Source organism: Neolamprologus multifasciatus, chromosome 7, assembly GCF_963576455.1.
Source record: "Neolamprologus multifasciatus chromosome 7, fNeoMul1.2, whole genome shotgun sequence".
NCBI classification, from domain to species: domain Eukaryota; kingdom Metazoa; phylum Chordata; class Actinopteri; order Cichliformes; family Cichlidae; genus Neolamprologus; species Neolamprologus multifasciatus.
In genome coordinates, this window is record NC_140445.1 from 16,793,758 (window position 1) to 16,815,693 (window position 21,936).

Here is a 21,936-nt window from a genome sequence, read left to right on the forward strand (position 1 = left end):
AAAGCAGAGGAACAGCCGATGGGAGAGAGTCCAGCCGGCACTTGAAACGACAGATGCTCAAATAAGCTCGGTCCTCCCCGTGGTTAATAATCCTGGTGTTTGTCTGAACAAATGTTGCCAAACTATAGGACGCCAATTATCATACAGTAAGCAGAGATGGCTGACATCGCTGTGGGACGCTTGACCCGTTCCCATTATATCTTGCTGTAGGTTCTTAAAGGAAAAATGGCGAGCGACGCCAACAAAACAAAAACAAAACCTGACACCTTAATGAGAGGGCATACATCACGCCGTCACTTTGACAAGCGCCAAAGCAACTCGCTAATGAGAATACAATCTCCCGGCAAGCTCAGCTTAATGGTGTTTGAGATCTTTACATTGATTCGCTTCTCGTTCAACAATGCTGCGGTTGGTCTTCATCAGCGTTACATGTTTCTCCCTCTAAGGTCAGGCCCTTTGCAAATTCCTATTTACACAGAAACCTAAATGGAGGCGTTATAGTGTCGCACGTTAGTGTGAATTTCATTGAGCTCTTTAATCAATTCATACTGCCACGGTTCACAGCTAATGGGAAGGAGGGTAATAGAATATTCTGCTCATCGTGCTTGGTTTTTAACAACCTGTCTGTCCTTTATTACACTAAGCCCCTGAAACTTAATGTCTGTCAAAAGAGTCCATCTATAATTAATACGATACTTGTTTACAGTGCAGCTCTGTACATGCCCGCTTGTGTGCAAGTATATAAAAGGCCTGCATTCTTGATCGTAATCTCAGCCTATCCAATTTCATTAAATCACCACTAAGAGTTCGGCTCATTGTGTAATTGGGCTTTTTTCTTCTTGAAATTAAAGTAAACGCTTGCAACGAGTTAATGCTATTCCCTTGGCTTGGCAATTCCAGGCTCCCTTAATGGGGGCTGATAGAATCAGTGCCTGGACAATCAGCAGGGTGTTCCCTGCTTTCACGTCAACCTCTCTTGTCCTCCTCTAGAACAACCTGATGAAAACAAGAGACCTACCTGTCCAATTAGACCCCCTGCTATTATCTAAGAGGGGCTAGAAGGTAGGGAGAATGGAGTTAGGGAGAGATAGGATAAAGAGCTAAGTCAAATCAATCCACTCAGCTAGTGCAATCAGCGGGACGTGGACGTGAGAGACTTAGATAAGATTTGTTTGTCTGCTCTTTAAAGCACTGCACATTAGAAAGTATCAAGTTGTAACTTTTACAGTCACATTTTGAACTACTATTCTTGACTTGGCTTTGAAACATTTTTTTCTCGCCTGCTGGTGAGCAATTGTTTTAGAGAAGTTGTGCTTTTGCGTGTGCGCAGATTCCACCATGCACGTGCAGATCGTGAATCCAGTCGCTGCAGAGTACATGACAAAAAAACATTTTGACAGATTTAGCTCAAGGCCTAGGAGGACTACTTTAGATGTCACCACAACTCTTTTCACTGTAGAAGAAAAGTGTGGGGTGGTTTGTTATTGCTAAAAAAGTAGAAGATGCAGGAAAACCACTGCCCATCTTCTCGTTTGCGCTCCAACATTTGTGCGCGCACTGTGTCTGTATCTTATCCATCTGTTCATCCATTCAGTATTCAGTTTCAATTCAAAGGGCTCTATTAGCATGAAACTATCAATAACAATAATGTTAAAATACTGTTATGATTGATTTACTGATATTTTAATAGAGTCAGTCGAATATGAAGTTCCCACTTCGCTCTCTGAGAATCTGATGACTTTTTAAAAATAATATAAATATTAAATATTTAATAAAGCTAAGAAAAAAATTACTTTCACAACTTCCTTTACTTGTTTTTCAGTCCTAGATACCTCCTTTCCCCCACATTAGAAAGTATGAGTGTTCAAAAATGTAACAAAAAAAAACAAAAACATATCAAAAAGTCAAATTCTATTCATTACTAGCAAAAACCTGCAATACAGGCGGTTTTTGCTGTGACATTTTTGCTCCTGTATGAAAAACACAGATGTTAATTTAGCATGCTATTTTTTTTAATCTTCATTATATCACAGTATATAATGAGATGGCAAAAATGGGTTTTCATAAAAATCTAACCAGTAAATGATAAAAACATTTATCTTTGCTAAATTTTCATTGTATGATACAAAATAATCAATTGCAGACACTGCTAGGGTTGTACAACGTTGCACATGTCACGTGCACGTAATGTCAGCAATGTACACATAATGTAGACGTACTGTTGCTGTTCATTTTCAGATGATCAACTTTTGAGTGTATATAGATTATAACTAGGTAGTTTATATCGTAGCTTTAATCCAGATTTCTTAACGTGTCTAAGATGAGTTAGGGAACACATATGCTAGGACAATTACAGAAGATATATGCACTAAGATTTAAAATATGTGTGGTGCTGTGTACGCCGTGGTTATTTACTGCCTCTTAGATTGTGGTATATTTATGTATGCTTGGCATTAAGATACATCCTTTCTCTGTCTTTAAGGCATACCTGTACTTGTTACTAAGCTCTTTGAAACTGAGTTGAAGTTGACGGTGCTTTTCCAGTAAGTCCTGTTTTTGCAGGCATTAATCAGTAGGAAACAGACATCATCAGCATAAAACATGATCTTCCCTTCTCTATCTTGGAGAAAGAGGCCAAGAGCAGCATACTGTCTACAGTGTGAACACAGCAAGGTTATCTTTATAATAATATGGTTGCATATCAATCTCAATTGCATCTATCTTCAGTGTAGAAGTATCTGTATGATCTGCTAGTCTCTGTGTTGGTAAAATCATCTTGTTTCCCTTCAGTAATTTAAGCTGAAAATATTGGTCACTAAAAATAATGGTCAAATGTTACTTATAACATGTGCAGGTAAGAATGTTGCTGTGAGGGGAACTTTTGCTGTAATACCGACAGACGCCAGAGGGGGGCAGTATAGGGAAAAGTGCAGGAGAGGGTTAAATGTCCCCCGAGGAAGCTTGTTTTCTTTACACAAAAAGTTACTGCTGCTCATCAATAAAACATCAGAAGCAAGTTAAGTGGTCATGTGACCAGCAGTGCTGCACTCCTCTACCCTTTTCCTTTGGAAAGTACAAAGGAGCTGCTGAGGAGATGCTTACCCAGTGTCTAGCCCATCCTACCTGAGCCTCTCTGTCTCCTCCAAGCATTTACTTCTTCATTTGGTTCTTATATTGCTCTCCGCAAGCTTTCAGTTCTCCTTTTCTTTTTTTAAATTTCGGGAAGTCCGGTTACAGTGGTAGCATATACAATCGTAATTAAAAGGTCAGAGAACGAGTACACACACACACACACACACACACACACACACACACACACACACACCTGTCCCAATACCATTTCCATCTTTTTATAAGGGCAGATTAGAGTTTCACCATCTCTAGGTTGGCAAACTGTGATCGTCTTATATGAGTAACAGACTTTATTGTCACCCTGCAGGTGGTCCAGCATTAGTGGGTCTAGTGGGTCTACTGTTTATTGTTATTACATTGACTGTGGGCTTTTATTAGAGCACTAGAGTCATTTGAGTGCAGAATATTGCTGATGGTGGGGGAAAAGAAGGAAATGAAAGAAAGCAAATATATAATTTCTGGTTTCAGGAATGATGCAAGAGTGTGAAGCTCTTAATTAAGTCCACTGGTATACCTGTGGTAAAGTCTGATGGTTTATACAAAGATAGAATGTTCTTTATGAGAGACTAATTACTGAGCGTGTATGGCTCTGCTGGCCTAACTTCGACTGTTTACAGTTCACCTCTGGGGCGACATCTCCCCGCTCATTATTTATTAATGGAAATGTGCGCCGCTAATTGCTAATTATCTTTAAATTGATGACTCATAGAGGATGCTTTTGCTTAATCAACTGGTTGTTTATCTGCTGAATTAAACATGGCAGAAAGCACAGCAGAATTATGCAACATGACAGGCAAAGCACTGCTCTGCATTTGTGTGCGCGCTTGACTGAGGAGAGGACAAGCGCGCTAGATGGCGGATGGATGCCGAGCACAAACAGTGTGTGTGGGAGTATGTGCGTGCCTTAGCTCACTTGAACTATTCGAATAAGAATAAGAAATTTAATGAAGGGAAATCAAAATCAATGAGGGTTTGAGTGCTGAGTAGAAACCCAAATTGTGCAAATGTATTTGTGTTGCATAGACGCCAAACATCAAAGGCCCCGTTCCAAACACTTAAAGCAAATGAGTTTCAGATTGGCATCCTTCCATCTGGATGCCAGACGAGCCTTGAGAAAAAGGGGAAAAAGCAAACCTGTTCTATAAGAAACAGCCTGCTAAGGCACATCAATGGGGAGAAAATGACAAAGTCAGAGAATAAAACAAAGAAGAGGCAGAAAAAAGGAAAACAAAGACAAACTCACAGTACTCACGGTGACTCTGAAAGGCGTCGCAGCGGTGGATGTAGGCTCCATGGACGGTGTGCTCTTGTCCGAGGACCCCGGCATACTGCGGCGGCGTCCTGTCCTTTCTGGAGGAGACTCTGAACAGAGAGAAGATTTAACGTTTGGTCTTAGAATCGTAAAAACATCAATCCGATAAACTCACTAATCAGCACCTCCAAAGCCAACTAATTAACATGCTGTCCTGCACTTGCTTAAATCATTTATCAAATCATTTTATAGGAGCTTCAGTCTGCTAAGCTACATACATATGGGGGTGGCATTGTTCTTCTTTCCTCTTAAGAAAACTATTTTTCCCCATATTTCACAATAGTTGTGATGCATTTTAAAGTGCACATCATGTCAAACGTCATGATTGCTTTTAAACTCGCTCAACCTTTCATTTTCAACAAACTGAAGAATCAAGAGACGAAAAAGAAACTCAAAGAGGAAGGAGAAAGACTCCAAACACAACTCGATCAAAGTGTCAGACTGACCAGGCTGACCTTTGACACAGGCAGCGTGATAGAGATAAAGGTTTGGAGTTCGTGGTGAGAAATGGGCTCAAACTGGAGTGAACTCAAAACACTCTACGAAAAGAAAAGCTTCTGATGGGTATGAAACACAACATCACAAGCTCAAACCTTAACCTAATGCTTTCATCAATTTTAGCAAAGATTTAAGCAGACTATGAATGCTTTCAGTGCTGATACACAATAGTTTAAACTTTCATAAGAACAACAATAAGATAACAATAACAATCATTTTTTATTTTATATTTCATGCACATTACATTTTCACTTCTTATTTTCCCACCGGTCACCCACTTACTAAACTCATCCGTGATATGTTATCTTACGTCTCTCGTGTAGTTTTCAGTTTTCCCTCTGAACTCAGACGCACAGACCTTCATGATTTAAGAACACGCTCATCTGAATACGTTTTGAAAGAGCTGTGGAGTCAAAAACTGCGAATGTGCAAAGAACAAGCATATCTGGACACGTTCAAGAGGAATGTGAGTGATGTTGAGCATGCAAGTCCTCACAGATTTCAGACAGCCATCACTGCAAAGTGCTAGCTCACAGGTAGAGAGCAGAAAGATCAGATGTTAGGCAGTGGGTGAACTAACATCTCAGTGTTAAACAACTGATGGACTGAAAATTGATTATATACAGTAATGCACAAAAGGCTTCATAAATTCCCATAAATTCTTTATATTCTGCTTCCAAGCAGCGAGATGTGGTTTTAACTTTTAAAGGGGTCTTAAGCAATAGTTCTCCAGGCTTTCTGGAATCTTTTCAAAGATTTTTGAGGCATCAGCTGCTTTTCCGCTCCACTCTTTGTACCTCACCATTTTTTGACGAGTGCACTTTTTGTTTCTTTCTTTCTTTGTCACACCACTTAACACTGACCTTCTGTCATTCAAGCATAAAAATAACATTCGAGCTAACTCAAGGAATGAACGGATGTTGCATTGACAGACACCAAACAACTTGCCAAAGAAACAACTTTAAATTGTATTTTAAATTTGTTCACCAAAGTCTCATCAGAAATTATCTTAGTGGAAGGCTGGAGGCTCTGTCATGGTTTGGGGCTGCATTTCACCCATGGTGTTGAGAATCTTGGCAAAACGATCTACCATGCAGCATCATGACTTGGGCTTAATGTTTTAATATGGCAATGATCTGGAAATACATTGAAAGCATACACTGGTAGCTTTCCGCTGTGTATTTTTTAAAAATCAGTCTTGGATTGGCTTCCCCAGAGCCCTGACATTAACATTATTGAAGCAGTGTGAGATCATCTGGACAGAGGCCATTGATATATCAACTTGACTGTTGACTGTCAAGTCTGTAAAAATTGTACAAACTGTTTTTCCATAAATGCTTGCATATGTTTCAATAGTTTTCTGGACTTAGTTTGTGTTTTCCGAGCAGAATATAAAGAAAGAAGACTCGAGACTTTTATACAACAAGAGACACATTCAGAGGTCTCGGTGAGGACATGTCAAGTCAAGTCAAGTCAACTTTATTTATATAGCACATTTAAAAGACATCAAGTGTCGGCCAAAGTGCTGAACAGAGGAATAATATAATAAAAGAATAAAAAAAAAAAAAAAAAAATTAAAAATTGTAAGACATGTAATATCAACGAGATCCGAAAGCCTTGGAAAATAAGTAGGTCTTGAGATTCGATTTAAAGACTTCCAAGGATGAAGAGAATTTTATGAAGGGGAGACTATTCCAGAGTCTCGGGGCGGCAATGGAGAAAGCCCTGTCACCTCTAGATTTGAGCTGGGAGCGTGGAACTGATAAAACCATCTGACTGGAGGAGCGCAGAGATCGAGTGGGCAAGTGCAGGCTAAGAAGATCTGAAATGTAACCTGGAGCCAAACCATGGAGGGCTTTAAAAACAAATAATAAAACCTTAAAATCAATTCTATGTTTAACTGGTAGCCAATGTAGAGATGCGAGTACCGGGGTAATATTCTCTCTCTTTCTAGTACCCGTCAGGAGCCTTGCGGCTGCATTTTGAACAAGTTGCAGGCGTGACAGGCTTGAGTGACAAATGCCTAAATAGAGAGAGTTACAATAGTCAAGACGTGACGATATGAAAGCATGGATAACAGTTTCCAGGTCTTTAGATGACAGGATATTTTTGAGTTTAGAAACGCTCCTGAGTTGGAAAAAACTGCCACGAACAACTGAATTTATTTGCTTGTCCAGCTTGAGAGTGGAATCAAAAATGAAACCAAGATTTTTACATGGGGATGTACATTAGCTGATAATGGGCCCAGATTGTTTCTTATGAGACTAATAGAGTCCTGCTTACCGAAGATTATAATGTCGGTTTTGTCATGATTTAGTTTGAGAAGGTTCAGAGACATCCAGCAATGTATGTCGCTAAGACACTCTGAGACTTTCTGCAGCGTACTATCAGCACCTGGTTTTAGAGAAAGGTAGAACTGTGTATCGTCTGCATAAGAGTGGTAAGAGATCTGGTGTTTCTGAAAAATGGAGCCTAATGGGAGCATGTATAAGGAGAATAAGACCGGACCCAGAATAGAGCCCTGAGGTATTCCACAGGTTAGTGTAGCTGGGGAAGAGTATTTGTTACCCAGCATCACAGAATATGTTCTGCTCTCTAGGTAAGAGGCAAACCATTTTAGAGCAGGACCCTGAATGCCGACACGTCTTTGACATGGCCTCAATTAGGGCATGCTAGAACAGTTAAATGAGCTCTAATGGAATAAATTAGATTAGATTAAATGTGGGTAGTTGTACGTGACTTTAAACATCCTCACACACACATACGCACCCATAAATCTATAGTCGGGCATCATATTTAATAGGTGCAATGACCATTTTGTTGAGATGAGGATATTACCAAAATCTTGAAAATGTTAATGTGTGATTCTTTTACAATTTTCTTAAAGTTTGACATAAAATGTCCATTATGCACCTTTTAAATATCAACTTTTGGGGAAGTTTTGATGTTGCATCAACATTGACTTGAGGGTGGAAATATTTATGCATTAGAATATTCTGGTTTCAGCTAATTAAGGACTGAAGTGGCTCAGGATTGCTATGACATGACCAAAAACTGCATCAAATGTGACACGTGTCTAATATGGTATTTGCATTCAGAGCATATCCTAGCAGGCCACACACAGACACACACACACACGGAAGATGTGTTTGTCAGTGCTGTCTTTTTTGTTCGCTCATCAAGCTGAGCTGTGCTAAATTAGCTGTCTGCTGCTTAACAGGCTGGTTGACTGTATTAAGCGCTGTTACACAGTAATTGAAGAACAAGCATAGGAATAGCACTTCCTGCTGTGCGAAGCATAGGCTTGCATCCCGAGCCCACACAAAGAGAGAAAACGCACGTGGTCCAGAGCATCAAAAAGCAGACAGCCATAACATGCTCTGACATGGAGCGAATTCAAGTCTCTGTAATTGAAAAAGCCAGATTCTCTGAGTAGAGATCCATTGCTCTGTGAAGGCAAAGCAAACTAGCTAAGCATTAATGCCATGTTGAGCTTAGAAATGTGCAGTCAGACATAAGATAATCAGAATTAGACTAATCTAAAACCATTATATCTGTACGAAACAGAAAACTCAAGAGCCCAGTCTGTCAAGTGTGTCAAGATGAGTCCATGCCTGCATAGAAGAGAGTCCATGTCTAGATAGGACAAGGGCTGCGTACAAATCCGAGGAACACAGTGGACTTCTGTGGTGATACCTGCACCTCTCGATCTGTTGTGATGCTCCACATACTATATTGTTTTTAGTATATTATACCAGACAACAAATGTATTCTGTCTAAAATAAATAAAATCAGTAAATCATTCATGAGAAAATAGGCTTGATTAAGGTTATCATCAGCACTGGTGCATTTCTCCGCTCAACTTTATTAAATGTACCCCTCCAATTAACTTTGTCACGGAAATCTCCCCCTACTTACGTACAGCTGGCTGCTACAAGCGCTCAATAGGGAAGCTCGTGCATAAAGGACACACACGAACACACATTGTTTAGTTCTACACTAATTGCTGTGTGTGAAACTTGCAGCCAGCGCTTCCACATGTTTTCAACATCTGCGTGTGATGGATCTTCACAAGCGCCACCCTCTCGCTATAACTCGCTCCCGTATCCGACTCTAACCCGCAAGCAGACGGCGAGCTGTAAACAGTCGAAATTTAAATTAAAAAACACCAGTTCCAATCAGAATCCGGAAGAAAACGATGAAAGAGCTGCGCTGAGCAGCATGTGGTAGCTGGTCTCAGACTGTTGAAACATCCTGCTTGGGGGCTCTGGGGAACTGCTATTAACTGTAGCTATTTTAAGATTTAAAGGTGTGTGTGTTGGTGCACGTGTGTGTTTGGGAGCTGCATTTGTAAGGTCAGAGGATCAGAGATCACAGGGAGCTCACAGACAGCAGCTGGGTCAAAAGGGTGTTACCGGAAAACCAAGTGTCAAAGACCTAAGGCCATACAGTGCACTGTTCTCACCTCCTTTCTGTTTCTCATTGATGACTTCTTCATTTCTTTATCCAGCTACAGTAATTGTCTTACTTTATCATGAGCTCATTTATTTTCTTCGATCTGTCCAAAAACTGCATCGTCACACCTTCATCTCCTAAAAACTAACCTCTGTCCCCCATGAGCACCTACTACAAAAAGAGCCATGCTTCTGTTTTGACTCCACCCACAGCTGGAAGTGTTAGCAGTGCTAGTTTGAGCCCTTGGGGGCTTAAAACAGTATAAACCAACTGATAGCTGGGAGTTTAGAATATGTGCGCCCAGGCTGCAGTGTGTCTGGCCAGCAGAGCCAGACAGAGTGCAGCCTATGAGTGAATGCACTTGACCTTTAAAGGAGATTTATTTGACTTTTTGGCAACAGCCTCTCTCCCCTAACCCTCAACTGGTCATGGAAGATGACTGCCTCTCCCTGAGCTGGAGGTTTGTTTCTGCTGGAGGTTTCTGCCTGTTAAAAGGGAGTTTTTCCTTCTCACTGTTGCCAAGTGCTTGCTCATTGGGCATCGTCTGATTGTTGGGGTTTTTAGTCTGTATTATTGTAGGGTCTCTACCTTAATAAGGGACAATATAAAGGATCTTTTTGTGATTTGGGCCTATGTAAATAAAACTTTACTGAACCAAACAGGTGGTTGCCTAGTGTAGTACTGTAAACTAGGATATGTGGAGATTTCTTCTCTATGCTAGTCTAAGCACACCTATTGCAGTCTCTTACATCAAATTAAGTGTACAGGTATTTTTTTCTGTTGATGTTTTTATTTTTAATTTTCAAAATAAGGACTTCTGTCATTCAGCTGCTGATGAAACAGCCATTTGAAGCATTTAAAAGCTTCCTTTCTTCTTCGAGTCTGTTATTTGATCAGTATCGAACCTTCACTCCTCAGATTTGAATAGGAGCAATTTCCTAAAGGATTGAGGGCAATAGAGGGAGGACGCAGGATTTTGAGCCTATCCCACTTCTTGGCCCTATACTACGAAGTGAAGTGCAATCAGGATAAACAACATAAAGTTGGGTATCAATTTGCCAAGTTAACACAGGGCTTCCCCTGTGCGTTCCCATTAAAGGTGTGGTGTTGGGAACATTTAACCAATCTTAAACGTGTGTTTCACAGAAAATGATCCCTATGAGTGTCACCTACTCCAATTAGAGACTTTGTCAGATGATGATAAAATGGTGATTAAAAATCTCTAAAGAACATAAAAACTATTCCAGTAAAATTAGAGCATATGGAAACTTCAGACTGGATACATGTATTCAATTATAAATATTATTGATATCGTATGACGATTAAACCTATTAAATATAAAAGCAGAATTCAATAGGCTTAATCGTCATAGAAATTTGATATGAGGTCAGTAAGTACAATGGTGACTTGTTATAGGTTCCTCAGTTCCTCTAATCTGGAGCAGGTTAGGATTACAGAGTAAGTTGCCATGGAGATTTAATCTGATAAGAAATGAACCACTATCATAGTACAGAAAACCCAGAGTTAACCCTTGAATTACATGGAAAAGACAAAATCCGGCTTTGTGGTATAGATCTCTGGAAGCAAACTGTGATATTTAATACTCCCAGTTAAGGTAGCATTACCTACCCAGCACACATATCCAGTTGTGTTGATAAAGAAAAAAACTATCCAAATCAGGTAGGCAGATGTCAGGCAGGGAACACTGATAACATCTAGTTAATTATCAATGTGAAAACAGGTCCGGTGTGGAATATTTTGCATACCAGCACGCTTTTTGCATGGCTGTACCAATGTGCTCCTGTTTTAAAGCACGGTGAAATAAAAACAATGCCTGACTTCCTACGTAGACATTGTTCTTTTACATGAACGGATTATTTTTATAACCACAAGGAGCAGGTTGTGCTAAGTGCCTTTGTGATAACTGATGAAATTGTAAGGAAGATATTGTTGTACAGGGCTTTTTAATCTACCTTCAAATGATTTGAAAAAGAACATTCAGTATCAGCCTTCCTTTTTTTCCTCCCCCGAAACAAATGACTGACAATTAAACGTTCCTCTGTGTCCCTGAAAACATGATTCATCTGTTATATATATATATATACATTGATACTGCTGTTTGTATGAGTTAATACAACATAGCATGCTTTTATGCCAGATAACTAAGACAGGACACAAAAAGCAGAATTGGCCTGTTAAATGACACCTAAAGCATATCCCGCTATATAAAAAGACAAACTGAGTGCTTTAAAACATTTACATGGCTTATTTAATATGCTTAAACTTGCTATGTTGTCGTTTGCTCAATGATAGTCTTCTTCTTCCTTACCCTTACCTAAAGTATGTATATAATATCACAGATAACAAACAGACAAAATAGTGACCTGCAGAAACCCTCTGATAACCCTATTATTAGGGATCAGTATTATTACTTTGCATTTATAAATCTACATCATTCTACACTCTTTCTGAATGGCAGCTAAGAAAAGTCTATGACTGTTTTATATTTAATTTATGAATGATCAGTCATTATAACAATGACTGCAATAATCAGGTTACATAAATAAATAAATTTGGACAATCAAGAATTCCATTTGATAGGAAAAGCACAATTATTGGCCAACATACACAACGTATTCTAAATGTTAGCACTAGATTTCACCAAAACAAACGGCAAAGACGCCTATCTTTTTCTCCTCCTTTCAAATTTCAAACAACCTCTAAATATAATTTAGAAGGAGATTATTTTGTGCTTTGTACAATATCAGTGTGGTGCTTAGCTCAACTAAATCAGAATGTTTTAAGGCATGCAGTTTAATGAATCTTGCACTCGCTTGTTCATAATAATCAGATCCATTTATAATTCTTATACCGTTCCTTTGTAGTATATAAAACATTAATCCATGTTGCTACAGTTTAACGCCATGTTTGTTCTTGGGGGGTAACTACGAGCATGTAGTGAACAATGAAGGTTTACTATTCAGACCAGATACAAATTTACCAATAAACCCAAAAGGGTTCTGCATTGTGTTTGTAGCCATTCTGTCTGTTTGTTCATGTTGTTTAGAAATGTTAGGATTTTTCCCCTTTACATTAATTCATAGAAAAACTTTGTATACAAATATAAGAGTGATACTTATACACTGTGCGCTTTTTGTGAGATTTTCCCAGAGACTAGCTCCTATTTATTTATTTCCATTTACTTTTAGACAGCCTTTACATTATATTTGGTTGTTCTGACTTTAGTGAGAGCAGCTCAAAGGCATTTCACCTCATCAGTTTGATTTGACTCTTTCCCAAATCCCACATTCATAAATGCAAATTCTCACGCTATACTACCTCATTTCTTGGAGGAAATTGAACTCTGCGTACCCGCAATTTATTCTTAAACAATAAGGTTTTAAAAGCCATTATTATTTGTAACTTTTTCATTATGTTTATTTGACATCGTTGTAACACACACTTCTTTGTCTATTGTATTACATTTGCATTTTAATCATTAATAAATAAATCAAAATGAAGCTTCAAGATTAGTATTCTGGACACTGCCAGGTTTTGTATTTTTAAATCAGAAGTTGGATGAAATTGTTGAGTACTAAAATTAGCCGCAACCGCTAGTTAGCATGTTGCATTTATAAACTCATATATTGACTAATTAGTGCCAAGTAACTAATAAATAAACCACTTAAAACTGAAACAGAAACTTCTGGGATGATTTAAACTACACAGCAAGATATAATACTAACCTATTAATGATCCTCCAAAAGGGACAAACAGCACAGACACGTTACAGAGGTCCAGTTTAATAACTTGTAGTGGATGATACCTAGCGGACACATCAAGGCAGCCACACCCTTTACTCAATTGAATTAGTTAAGGTAGTTTAAAACGTTGTTTTTTTTTTTGTTTGTTTGTTTTTTAAATCACTGTACTTAGAGTTGTTGTGTGGAAAAGAAACTATGTATAGAGACCAAAACTGCGTTTAGTACCATCTTTTAAATATATCCTTTACTTACAGGTATTTAAAGGTTATTATAATGTAGATGGACTCCTTTTTAGCACCAACCTTGCATGGCACCTAGAACTGTTCCCCTTAAATACTAGTGGTAAAATTAAAACATGATTTTATTTAAACAGCTTCACTGTGTGACCAAATATGGTGTTATAAAAGCGACAACAGTAAAACCAGCTGAAAGTTTTCCTGAAGTTTGACAGAGCTATGGAACGACTTGAAACCGATCACTAATTGAGTCCCGGCTCGGACAGTCTCGGTCGTTGTGTCCTTGGGCAAGTACTTCACCCGTTGCCTGCTGGTGGTGGTCAGAGGGCCTGGTGGCGCCAGTGTCCGGCAGCCTCGCCTCTGTCAGTGCGCCCCAGGGCAGCTGTGGTTACAATGTAGCTTGCCATCACCAGTGTGTGAATGTGTGTGTGAATGGGTGAATGACTGAATGTAGTGTAAAGTGCTTTGGGGTCCTTAGGGACTAAGTCAAGCGCTATACAAATGCAGGCCATTTACCAAGGTTTAGATACAACAACAAGAGCAAAACTGTGCTCACTGTGCTAATGCCCTGAAGGTTTAACTACAGGATCCTGTTATCAGTGTTTCAAGAAGTCTATACCCTCAGGGCTGGAAAATAGCCCCCGCAGAGATTGCAGAGTTCTTGTGTTATGACAGGAGGGGGAAAAAAGCAGAAGAGAGATCACACACACACACACACACACACATACACGCACACAAACACACTCTGTCTCTTTCACTTCAGACCAATGAAAACTTGCAGAAAAAATAAATAAATAAAATCACAGGCTGTCAGACTGTGTTTGCTCTGTTCTCTCTACCTGGATGACTATCTTGTCTCAGTCCACCCCGGCTCTCATCACGGTTGCTTCACAAATACATCATTTTTCTGTTTTCCCCTCAACTAAAAGAAACTCAATTTTCAGACTTTAAACTAACTTTTAATTTTTTCTCAGATCTCAGGTCTCTTTAGTGGAATATCTCACTTCATGCTCAGTCTATGTAACAGAAGTCACGGGAAAGGCCCACCCAGGCACACGCTGTAGCGCGACCACAGCTTTGAGCCATCAAACTTAATGGCTATTCTAAAACATGTTTTGGTGAGCGAGATCTGTTTGCATCTGTTTCCTCACACGTACACAGAAACCATGATGTGTTGACGCTGAGCTGTGGGGACAGCGCTGGACTTTTGACCTGTGGAATTTGTATTTACTCAGTGCGGGGATGATGGGGCGATAAAGAGGTGCTGCTCAGTCTCCTTGGAGAGGCTCTCGACACCAGGGAATAAAAGAGAATTATTTCAGCCTGCAAAAGTCACTGGTGCAGACACAAACGATGGTCACTCAGCTGTGATTGGGCACCAAGGTCCATCCCTAAGTCAACACGCAAACGCACACATCAAAGAAACATGAAATCATCCTTGAATGTAATACTAACACCTCAATGAGGAATGTAAAGCCTCAGCTTTCTGTCAGCTTTGTGCAACCAGCTGATGGATAAATCACAAGTACTGATGCACAAAGCATCCAGCGGCAGAACAGCTGACTACTTCTTATCTACAAGGAAAATAGATCCGCATCCAACAACATGCAAGCGATATGAAGAAAGAAAGCAGCTTTGGTTTGTGTTTAGCTTGGCGCATTCTTGCCTTTGTGTGCAGCTTGTTATGGAAAAGCACAGGAGAGGGATGGAGGAGGAGGAGAAGTGGGGTGAAGAAGGAGGAAGTTTGTGCAGAGGGCGACTCAGCTGCAGCATTCCTGTAAGTGCTGGCTGATATCCTACTAACTTCAATAACATCCACTAGTGCACTAGCACTCACACAGATATGGAGCGAGTGTCCCATGCTGACCCGACAAATTACAGGGAAAACCCAAACCTTTGAGTCCCTGTAGTGAGGGGAATCTGGTGGCTGTGGAGCTCTTTTCCTGACATGATTTGAGTCAGCTTGAAGGGAAGGGTCACTGCAAATCAATACAGAGTTGCTCTGAGTGTGAGAAAACACGTGTATCCTGATGGGAATTGCATCTTCCACTATCACCGAATGGTTTGAAGGGTTTGAAGACTATATCAATTATATTCGCTAACTTTAACAGTCACCAGACTTCAGGCGAACTGAACTTCTATGGGAGTTATCAGGCTTGTGGAAGACAAGTTTCCCCCCTTAAGATTCTTGGAGACTTGAGGGGTCAAAGTCAAGATGCCTTGGAGCTCTTTCAGAGTCAAGCGATGGTGCGCCATATTAACTAGGGTGCTTACGCAGCCCTCTGTGCAAGCCTTTAAAATATTTTCCTCTGAGGAATACAAACTGCACACGGTGAACTCAAACTCCAGCCTTCTGGCCTTCACAATATTTGTTCTCAATCTTTGTGTGTCGTCGATCGCATTATTACAGACAAGTCCCAACAATACAAAACATAATATGCGCTACAGTGCTTTCAGTGTCTTTGTATTTTGATTATTCTTTTTGTCTGTTTTTTAACTTTGTGTTTAAACATCACTCTGCATTTAATCATTACTTGGCTATCTTCCACAGTGAGCCTTTTGTCTCACCACTGTCCCCCAAACCTCCAGTCGGTAGTGCTGTGGGATACTGCAGATTTTGTTATCTATCAAATACCCAATAAATACAGGGCCAGTGTTGCCGATACCAAAACCGACACTGGTGTTTTTAACCTATAATGGCGGCTGTAGGAGAGAGCAGTATGTCATGGTTTATGAGAAGAATCATCATTAATTTGCACATTTTTGACCACTAAATATCAGTGATTTTTACTTTCCCCAATAATTAGTTAATGCAACAAAACACACATTTCAGCTTTTCATGTATTTTGAATGTTTTTTGGAGACCTGGAATATAAACATGCCTGTCTCTGAAGCCCTTTGGGTCAGCTTCTGTTGTTTAAATGTGCTAATGGCACCACCTCTACCAGCCGATCACTGCAGACGGCTGCCCCTCCCTGAACCTGCTTCTGCTTTTTTGTTCCCACTGTCTTCAAGTGCTTCTCATAGGAGGTTGTTTAATTTACAGTTTCTATGTTGTACGATTACAAGGTCTTTACCTTGTAATGTAAAGCACCTTGAGGCAGCTGCTGGTGTCATTTGGCGCTATATACTGTAAATAAAACTGAATTCTGTTAATTTAAGGATGACGATGGCTAAAATGCATCTTGCACCTGTCAGGCTGTTAGTGGACTTTTTTTGGGTGCTCAGAAGCACTGCATCGTCTGGCCCATCTCCATGACTCACCTCAGTGGGTGGGTTGGGGGGTGAACAAGGACACAGACTTCAGAAAAGATCTGAGAGTAATCCTGGGTTAAACACTGCGATGATGCAAAGAGGTTCTGATGGCTTCACTTTACTGCCGCCCTGCTCTATTAGCTGTCTCTCCGTTTCACGTCTCTGCTTTCTATTATATGATTGTCGAGGCAAAGCGATAACATTATCACTCATCACCCTTTTAATACAGAACTGGCAAAGTCAGTGGGAAATACTTTTTTTCTCTACGCAAACTTGATCCCACATATTCTCCAGCCTCTCGACCTGATTGTACGCATCTGCGGAGAATGAAGTCAAAAATACCGAAAGAATCGTGTTGCCTGTGTTGATTAGTGAAGTCTTTACTAAAACATGACTTTAATCACAGAGAGGAGGCTCGGGAGCAAGCTGCAGAGACAGATCAAAGGGCTAATCTGTTTTAGAGAAAACAGCAAAGTGATTCCTTTGGCATTGAAGTTAAGGCTGAACCTGGCACCACTTAGCTCTAAGGCCCTCTTTTTTCCCCCTCTCTCTCTCTCTCTCTCTCTCTCTGTCATGTTAAAATTTAAAGCAGCTGAACACTCAGGGACAGAAAGCCAGAATGCGGACTTATTTGACTTCCTGGGTTTCAGTGGGAATGTGACGTGGGAGTGAGAAACTGAGTCACCACGGCTGTCTGAATTGTTGTCAACGCATTTCCCCATCTATCAGCCCGAACTCGGTCCTCACTTCCCATCAGTAGATATCAGCGCGAACAAACACAAGCACTCGCACACAGCATAAACAACCTGACAAAAATTAAACGTGACGCAGTAGCATGGATCAAAAGTGTTTCTCGGTAATGACCCATTGAGAATATGATTACGAGCAATAGCTGTCAGTGGTAATGCATTATTGAGTTGTTATTGAGCAATTCAAACACTTTCTTGCAGACTGTCGGCAGCAGCGCTTTCTGTGCTGTTGTGCTATTTGATGCAGTTGTTACTTGTGTGACTGCAATGAATATTAGTGGTGCAACGGATAAAAAATGTCACGGTTCGGATCGGATCACAGTTTTAAGTCATGGATCGGATCAATTTTAGGATGAGCAAAAAAAGACGCAATTATTTTAAAAAAATTATGTTTCAATATAGGGCAGTGTAGGGCTTTGTAGCTACCACTCAATTCAATTCAATTTTATTTATAAAGCGCCAAATCACAAAAACAGTCGCCTCAAGGCGCTTTATATTGTAAGGTAGACCCTAAAATAATACATACCGCTCATTATATCGCACTCCGCTGTGATATAATGAGCTGTCACGGTCACGTAGCTTTCCGTTGCCCTGGAGGTCCACCCATTTGTAGTAGTTAGGGCAACAGAAGATGCCTGGGACAGTTCAGCCTCAACTTAAATTTTTTCCCGCTCATACATGCTTGGAACAATCTTGCCACTAAAGTGGACGCGCAACGGGATATCATAGCGTGGTGTCGTGCCAAAGTAGGTATCCCCGACAGAATTTGTTTCCCCTGTGCTGGGAGCACGCAGCAAGTACTGATGTTTTCATTTTGTGAAAAAGTGAAAAATTAGTATCATTACATTACCATTCAGTTTGAGGGTTACAACAGAAAATTATATATTTATTGCTCACGGGGTATCAGATGGGATTATTTTAACAAACCATTAACATTTTGGCTGATAACTATTTTTATTCTCCTGTAACTTTACTATACAAAGAGCTAAATCCTCCAAAGTTTCAGGAGTAATGCGTCATAATAAGAAGTGTTTGTGAACAAAAAAATCAGCAATGTGGGATACTGTTTGTCCGTGATTTACACAGGGGGAACAAATTGTGGCAGGATCAGCCTGATATTATTTGTATCCCACTATAACTTCGTTGTATAAAGAGCTAACATCTCAAAAATGTCAGGAGTAGTTAGTCATTATAAGAAGTGTTTGTAAACTAAAAATCAACAATGTGGGATACTATTTGTCCGTGATTTGGACAGTCCAGCGTGTGCTCCCGATGCAGGGGAAACAAATTCTGTCGGGGATACCTAGTTTGGCACGACACCGGCCATAACTATCGATTGACAGACTGACGACGCACACCATACACATACTTTTTTTTTTCTTCTTTTTTGAATCTTCGGATCACGTGCGTGCCGAACCGTTGAGTGGGATCGGTTCGGATTACGGATCAACCGTGATCCGTTGCACCACTACTGAATATGGTTAGGACTCTCAATGGACCAGTCACTAACCTGTCTGTGTACCTGCAGTCTTTTAGCTCATGCTATGCGCATGTTTTACTGGACTTTACAGTGCTCTCTCTTCTTACATTCAGATTATACATAATAAAACCCTCTGCGTGGACTATCTAGCTAAGTCAATTTTCCCCTTCACAAGTCCAACTAAACTTTTTCAGTAGCATTTCTTTTTTAATTTTCCCCTCCTTTGTTTGTTCTCTTCTGCAGTTCTGCCTTACTTTAAGGAACTGCAAAACTTGCTGTTGTGCATGCATACAGTCCACTGAGTGGTCACAGGTCATATTAAACTGTTTAATTTTATTATAAAGCCATTATCTGATTAGTGCAGTGAAGCGTAAGATTAAATGCAGGAGGGAATGGCTAACACTCACTTATTAGCTCACGTGTGTATCTCCACAAAGTCTTGCCATTATTGTAATGCTGCCTGAAAGGCAGTGGAGACACCCTTAACCCTCAACTTTACTTCCCAATTTAAAGACTGGCTTTTAGATCACCTCATCTAATGTTTTACAAGAAGCTGAAACAGAATACATTTGCTATTTCCAGTAGGGTCTGGGGCAGGAAATAGACCATATATGAAATACGGCCTTAGTATCCAGGTCTGAATAGTGAATGATCGTTACTAATGGCCAACAGGGGGCGACTCCTCATGGTTGCAAAACATATGAAAGATTATAAAAAAGGTCTGTCAGAAAATGACAACACTCCCTATTTGATTTATGGCCTTATTAGGGTTGCAGTGTAGAAAATGTTCACCACTAGATATCAGTAGATTACGGATTTCTTTCTGTAGAGTTCTATTTTCTTATCTCTGATAAATTGAGTCCATAAATATAGATATGGTGGCAAAAACATTACATTTAGACCGTAGCTCATAACGGCTGTAGCCGGCATCTTTCTGCTAGTGTTTACACCAGATCCAGATCTGCCCCGCAATTTTTCCCCCATTTACAGAAGGCTGTCAGTCCACAGTTTACCTCAGCTGTCAATACTGGGTGAGAATTCAGTATTCAAATATGGTGGGTTAACATGGCGGCTCCCACAAACCGCAAACTCCCTCCAAATCTATTAATGCACGCACATCTATTAATAGACGCACAGGACAGTGTGTAACTGTGTCTATTTATGAGTACAATATCCTTTTTTCCATTAAATGCCCTCAAAAGGTACTGACTGTACCTTCAAGCATTTTCCTGAGTATATAAGCTCCTGAGTTAAATGTCTATGTAATATAACATGATTTTGTTTCATTTGATAGAGCAGATTTACAATACTGTTACCTTGGTTACACTGTAACTGACCTTTGAGCATACAGTGTCATCGTTTTCTCATTCAGATCCACCTCTTACTTGTCACATCCATCACAAAATAAACCCAAAAAAACCAAGATGATAACTGCACTTCAATCCACAACCCAATTTGGCTGACATACAAGGCAAAAATACAAATCTCTTTTACACTCGGTGGAGCAGGATGAAGGTTAGAGTAGTTTCAACTTCCCTAACTTATTTAAAACGCTAAGATTTCTCAGATGAAAGGAAAATCAAGGTAATCTAGAAGGACTGGGAGAAAAGAATCACTTCCTGTGGTGTTCAGGTGATGTTTTGCCAACTTTAAAGACAGGGAGAAAAGAATATGCAAGAGCAGACTGAGATCAATGGACAAAGAGCCATTTCTATCTCAGAGTAACTGGCAGATTTGGGGAGAGAGAAAGATCCAAACTTTCCAAAAACACTCTTTAGGTAAGTCTGATATCTGTTGTCAGATTTGTACATGAAAGATCTGCTGGTGACTAATGACAGCTCAACTTTGCTGTTAGAAATGTGCCAATATGGGAGGATATCATTTTCAAAGACCCAATTTTGTTCCACCGAACAAAAACATCTCTCTGAGGAGGCTGAAAAAGTTTAGTAGAGTTACTTTTAACTTTTTTTTAAAGCTGTTGTGTAATGCAAAGACTCTTTGTCTGACACAGAGGCGATAAATGAAGGATTCTGTTGTGAAAAACAGTCAGTACTCCAATCAGGGGACAATTCAGATGCAAGTTTCATGATTGCGGAGGGAAGGGGCTGGGGGGTGGGGGGGGCTCCAAAACGCGCAAGTCAGAACAGGCCGCGCCGCTCTCCCTTTTTCAGACGAGCGGTAATTTTGTATGTAAATGTCGCCAGCCCTGGCAGAGCAGAGGAAACAGATCCAGAGTGATCCTGAGGGTGAACCTTCCTGAAATTTTCCATTCACAGATAACAATGCACAGACAAGCGCACGCTCAGAAAACAATAACACATGAGCTCATGCGGCTGCCATCTGATCGGTGCCACTGACTGTACAATAGACAGGAGAGGCTACAGCACCTTCCTCAAGATATGGTGTGAACAAAACTTTTTTTTTTTTTGTTCCATGCTTTGCTGCTGCGCTTCACATGCGCTTGCTTCAGGCACACTAAAGTGTTTACCAGAGAGACCTCTTATTTTTTTCTTCTCTCCCCACAGATTTCATTACAGCAAATTAAAGAAAATCTACGATGTGGTTGTAGTACTATTTGTTCTATGGTAATTCTGGATGAGACGAGAGAATGTACGGCTAATCTAGACGTGACCCACAAAGCTAAGATACTTACAAGTTGCAAAGACAGTGCAAAAAGGACCAAAAATAAGTGCAGCCACCCAAGTAAGAAGGCAACCGTCCACTTTCTGCAGTAAACCTTCCATAACTGTAAGAAATAAAAACAAATTAACCTGATTTCACCAAGATAGATTTGATTTCTCTGCCGTAACATACATGTGCATAACAAAGAGTTACTTTGTTTTTAACCACACTAATGCTGTGAAATAGCTGCAAGACTGCCAAAGCCAAGACTTGCTCATTTAAACTTTTGAACCATCTGGAGCAACAATAGCACTGATTCAGGCTCCCGTTTTTGGCTGCATGAAAATAAAAGTGTTATATTTGTGCTAAAAAAGAAAAACGATGTTATTCTATTAGTGAAGGCTCGAGCCTCTCTGGAGAATTAGGTGAGATA

At 40.1% G+C, this 21,936-nt stretch overlaps 1 protein-coding gene across 10 annotated transcripts in view; it reads right to left on the reverse strand.

The window, feature by feature from the left end:
• The window catches only part of dab2ipb (DAB2 interacting protein b), a 209,580-nt gene that overhangs the window by 85,207 nt on the left and 102,437 nt on the right, over positions 1–21,936 (reverse strand). For 6 of the 10 annotated variants that reach the window (XM_085168636.1, XM_085168637.1, XM_085168634.1 and 3 more), the window contains one exon: positions 4,376–4,494. In XM_085168636.1, the coding sequence (XP_085024762.1) occupies positions 4,376–4,494 (119 nt within the window). Of the gene's footprint in view, positions 1–4,375; positions 4,495–5,252; positions 6,425–21,936 lie in introns of those variants that run through there. The other 4 variants (XM_085168635.1, XM_085168644.1, XM_085168639.1 and 1 more) reach the window with 2 other exon arrangements.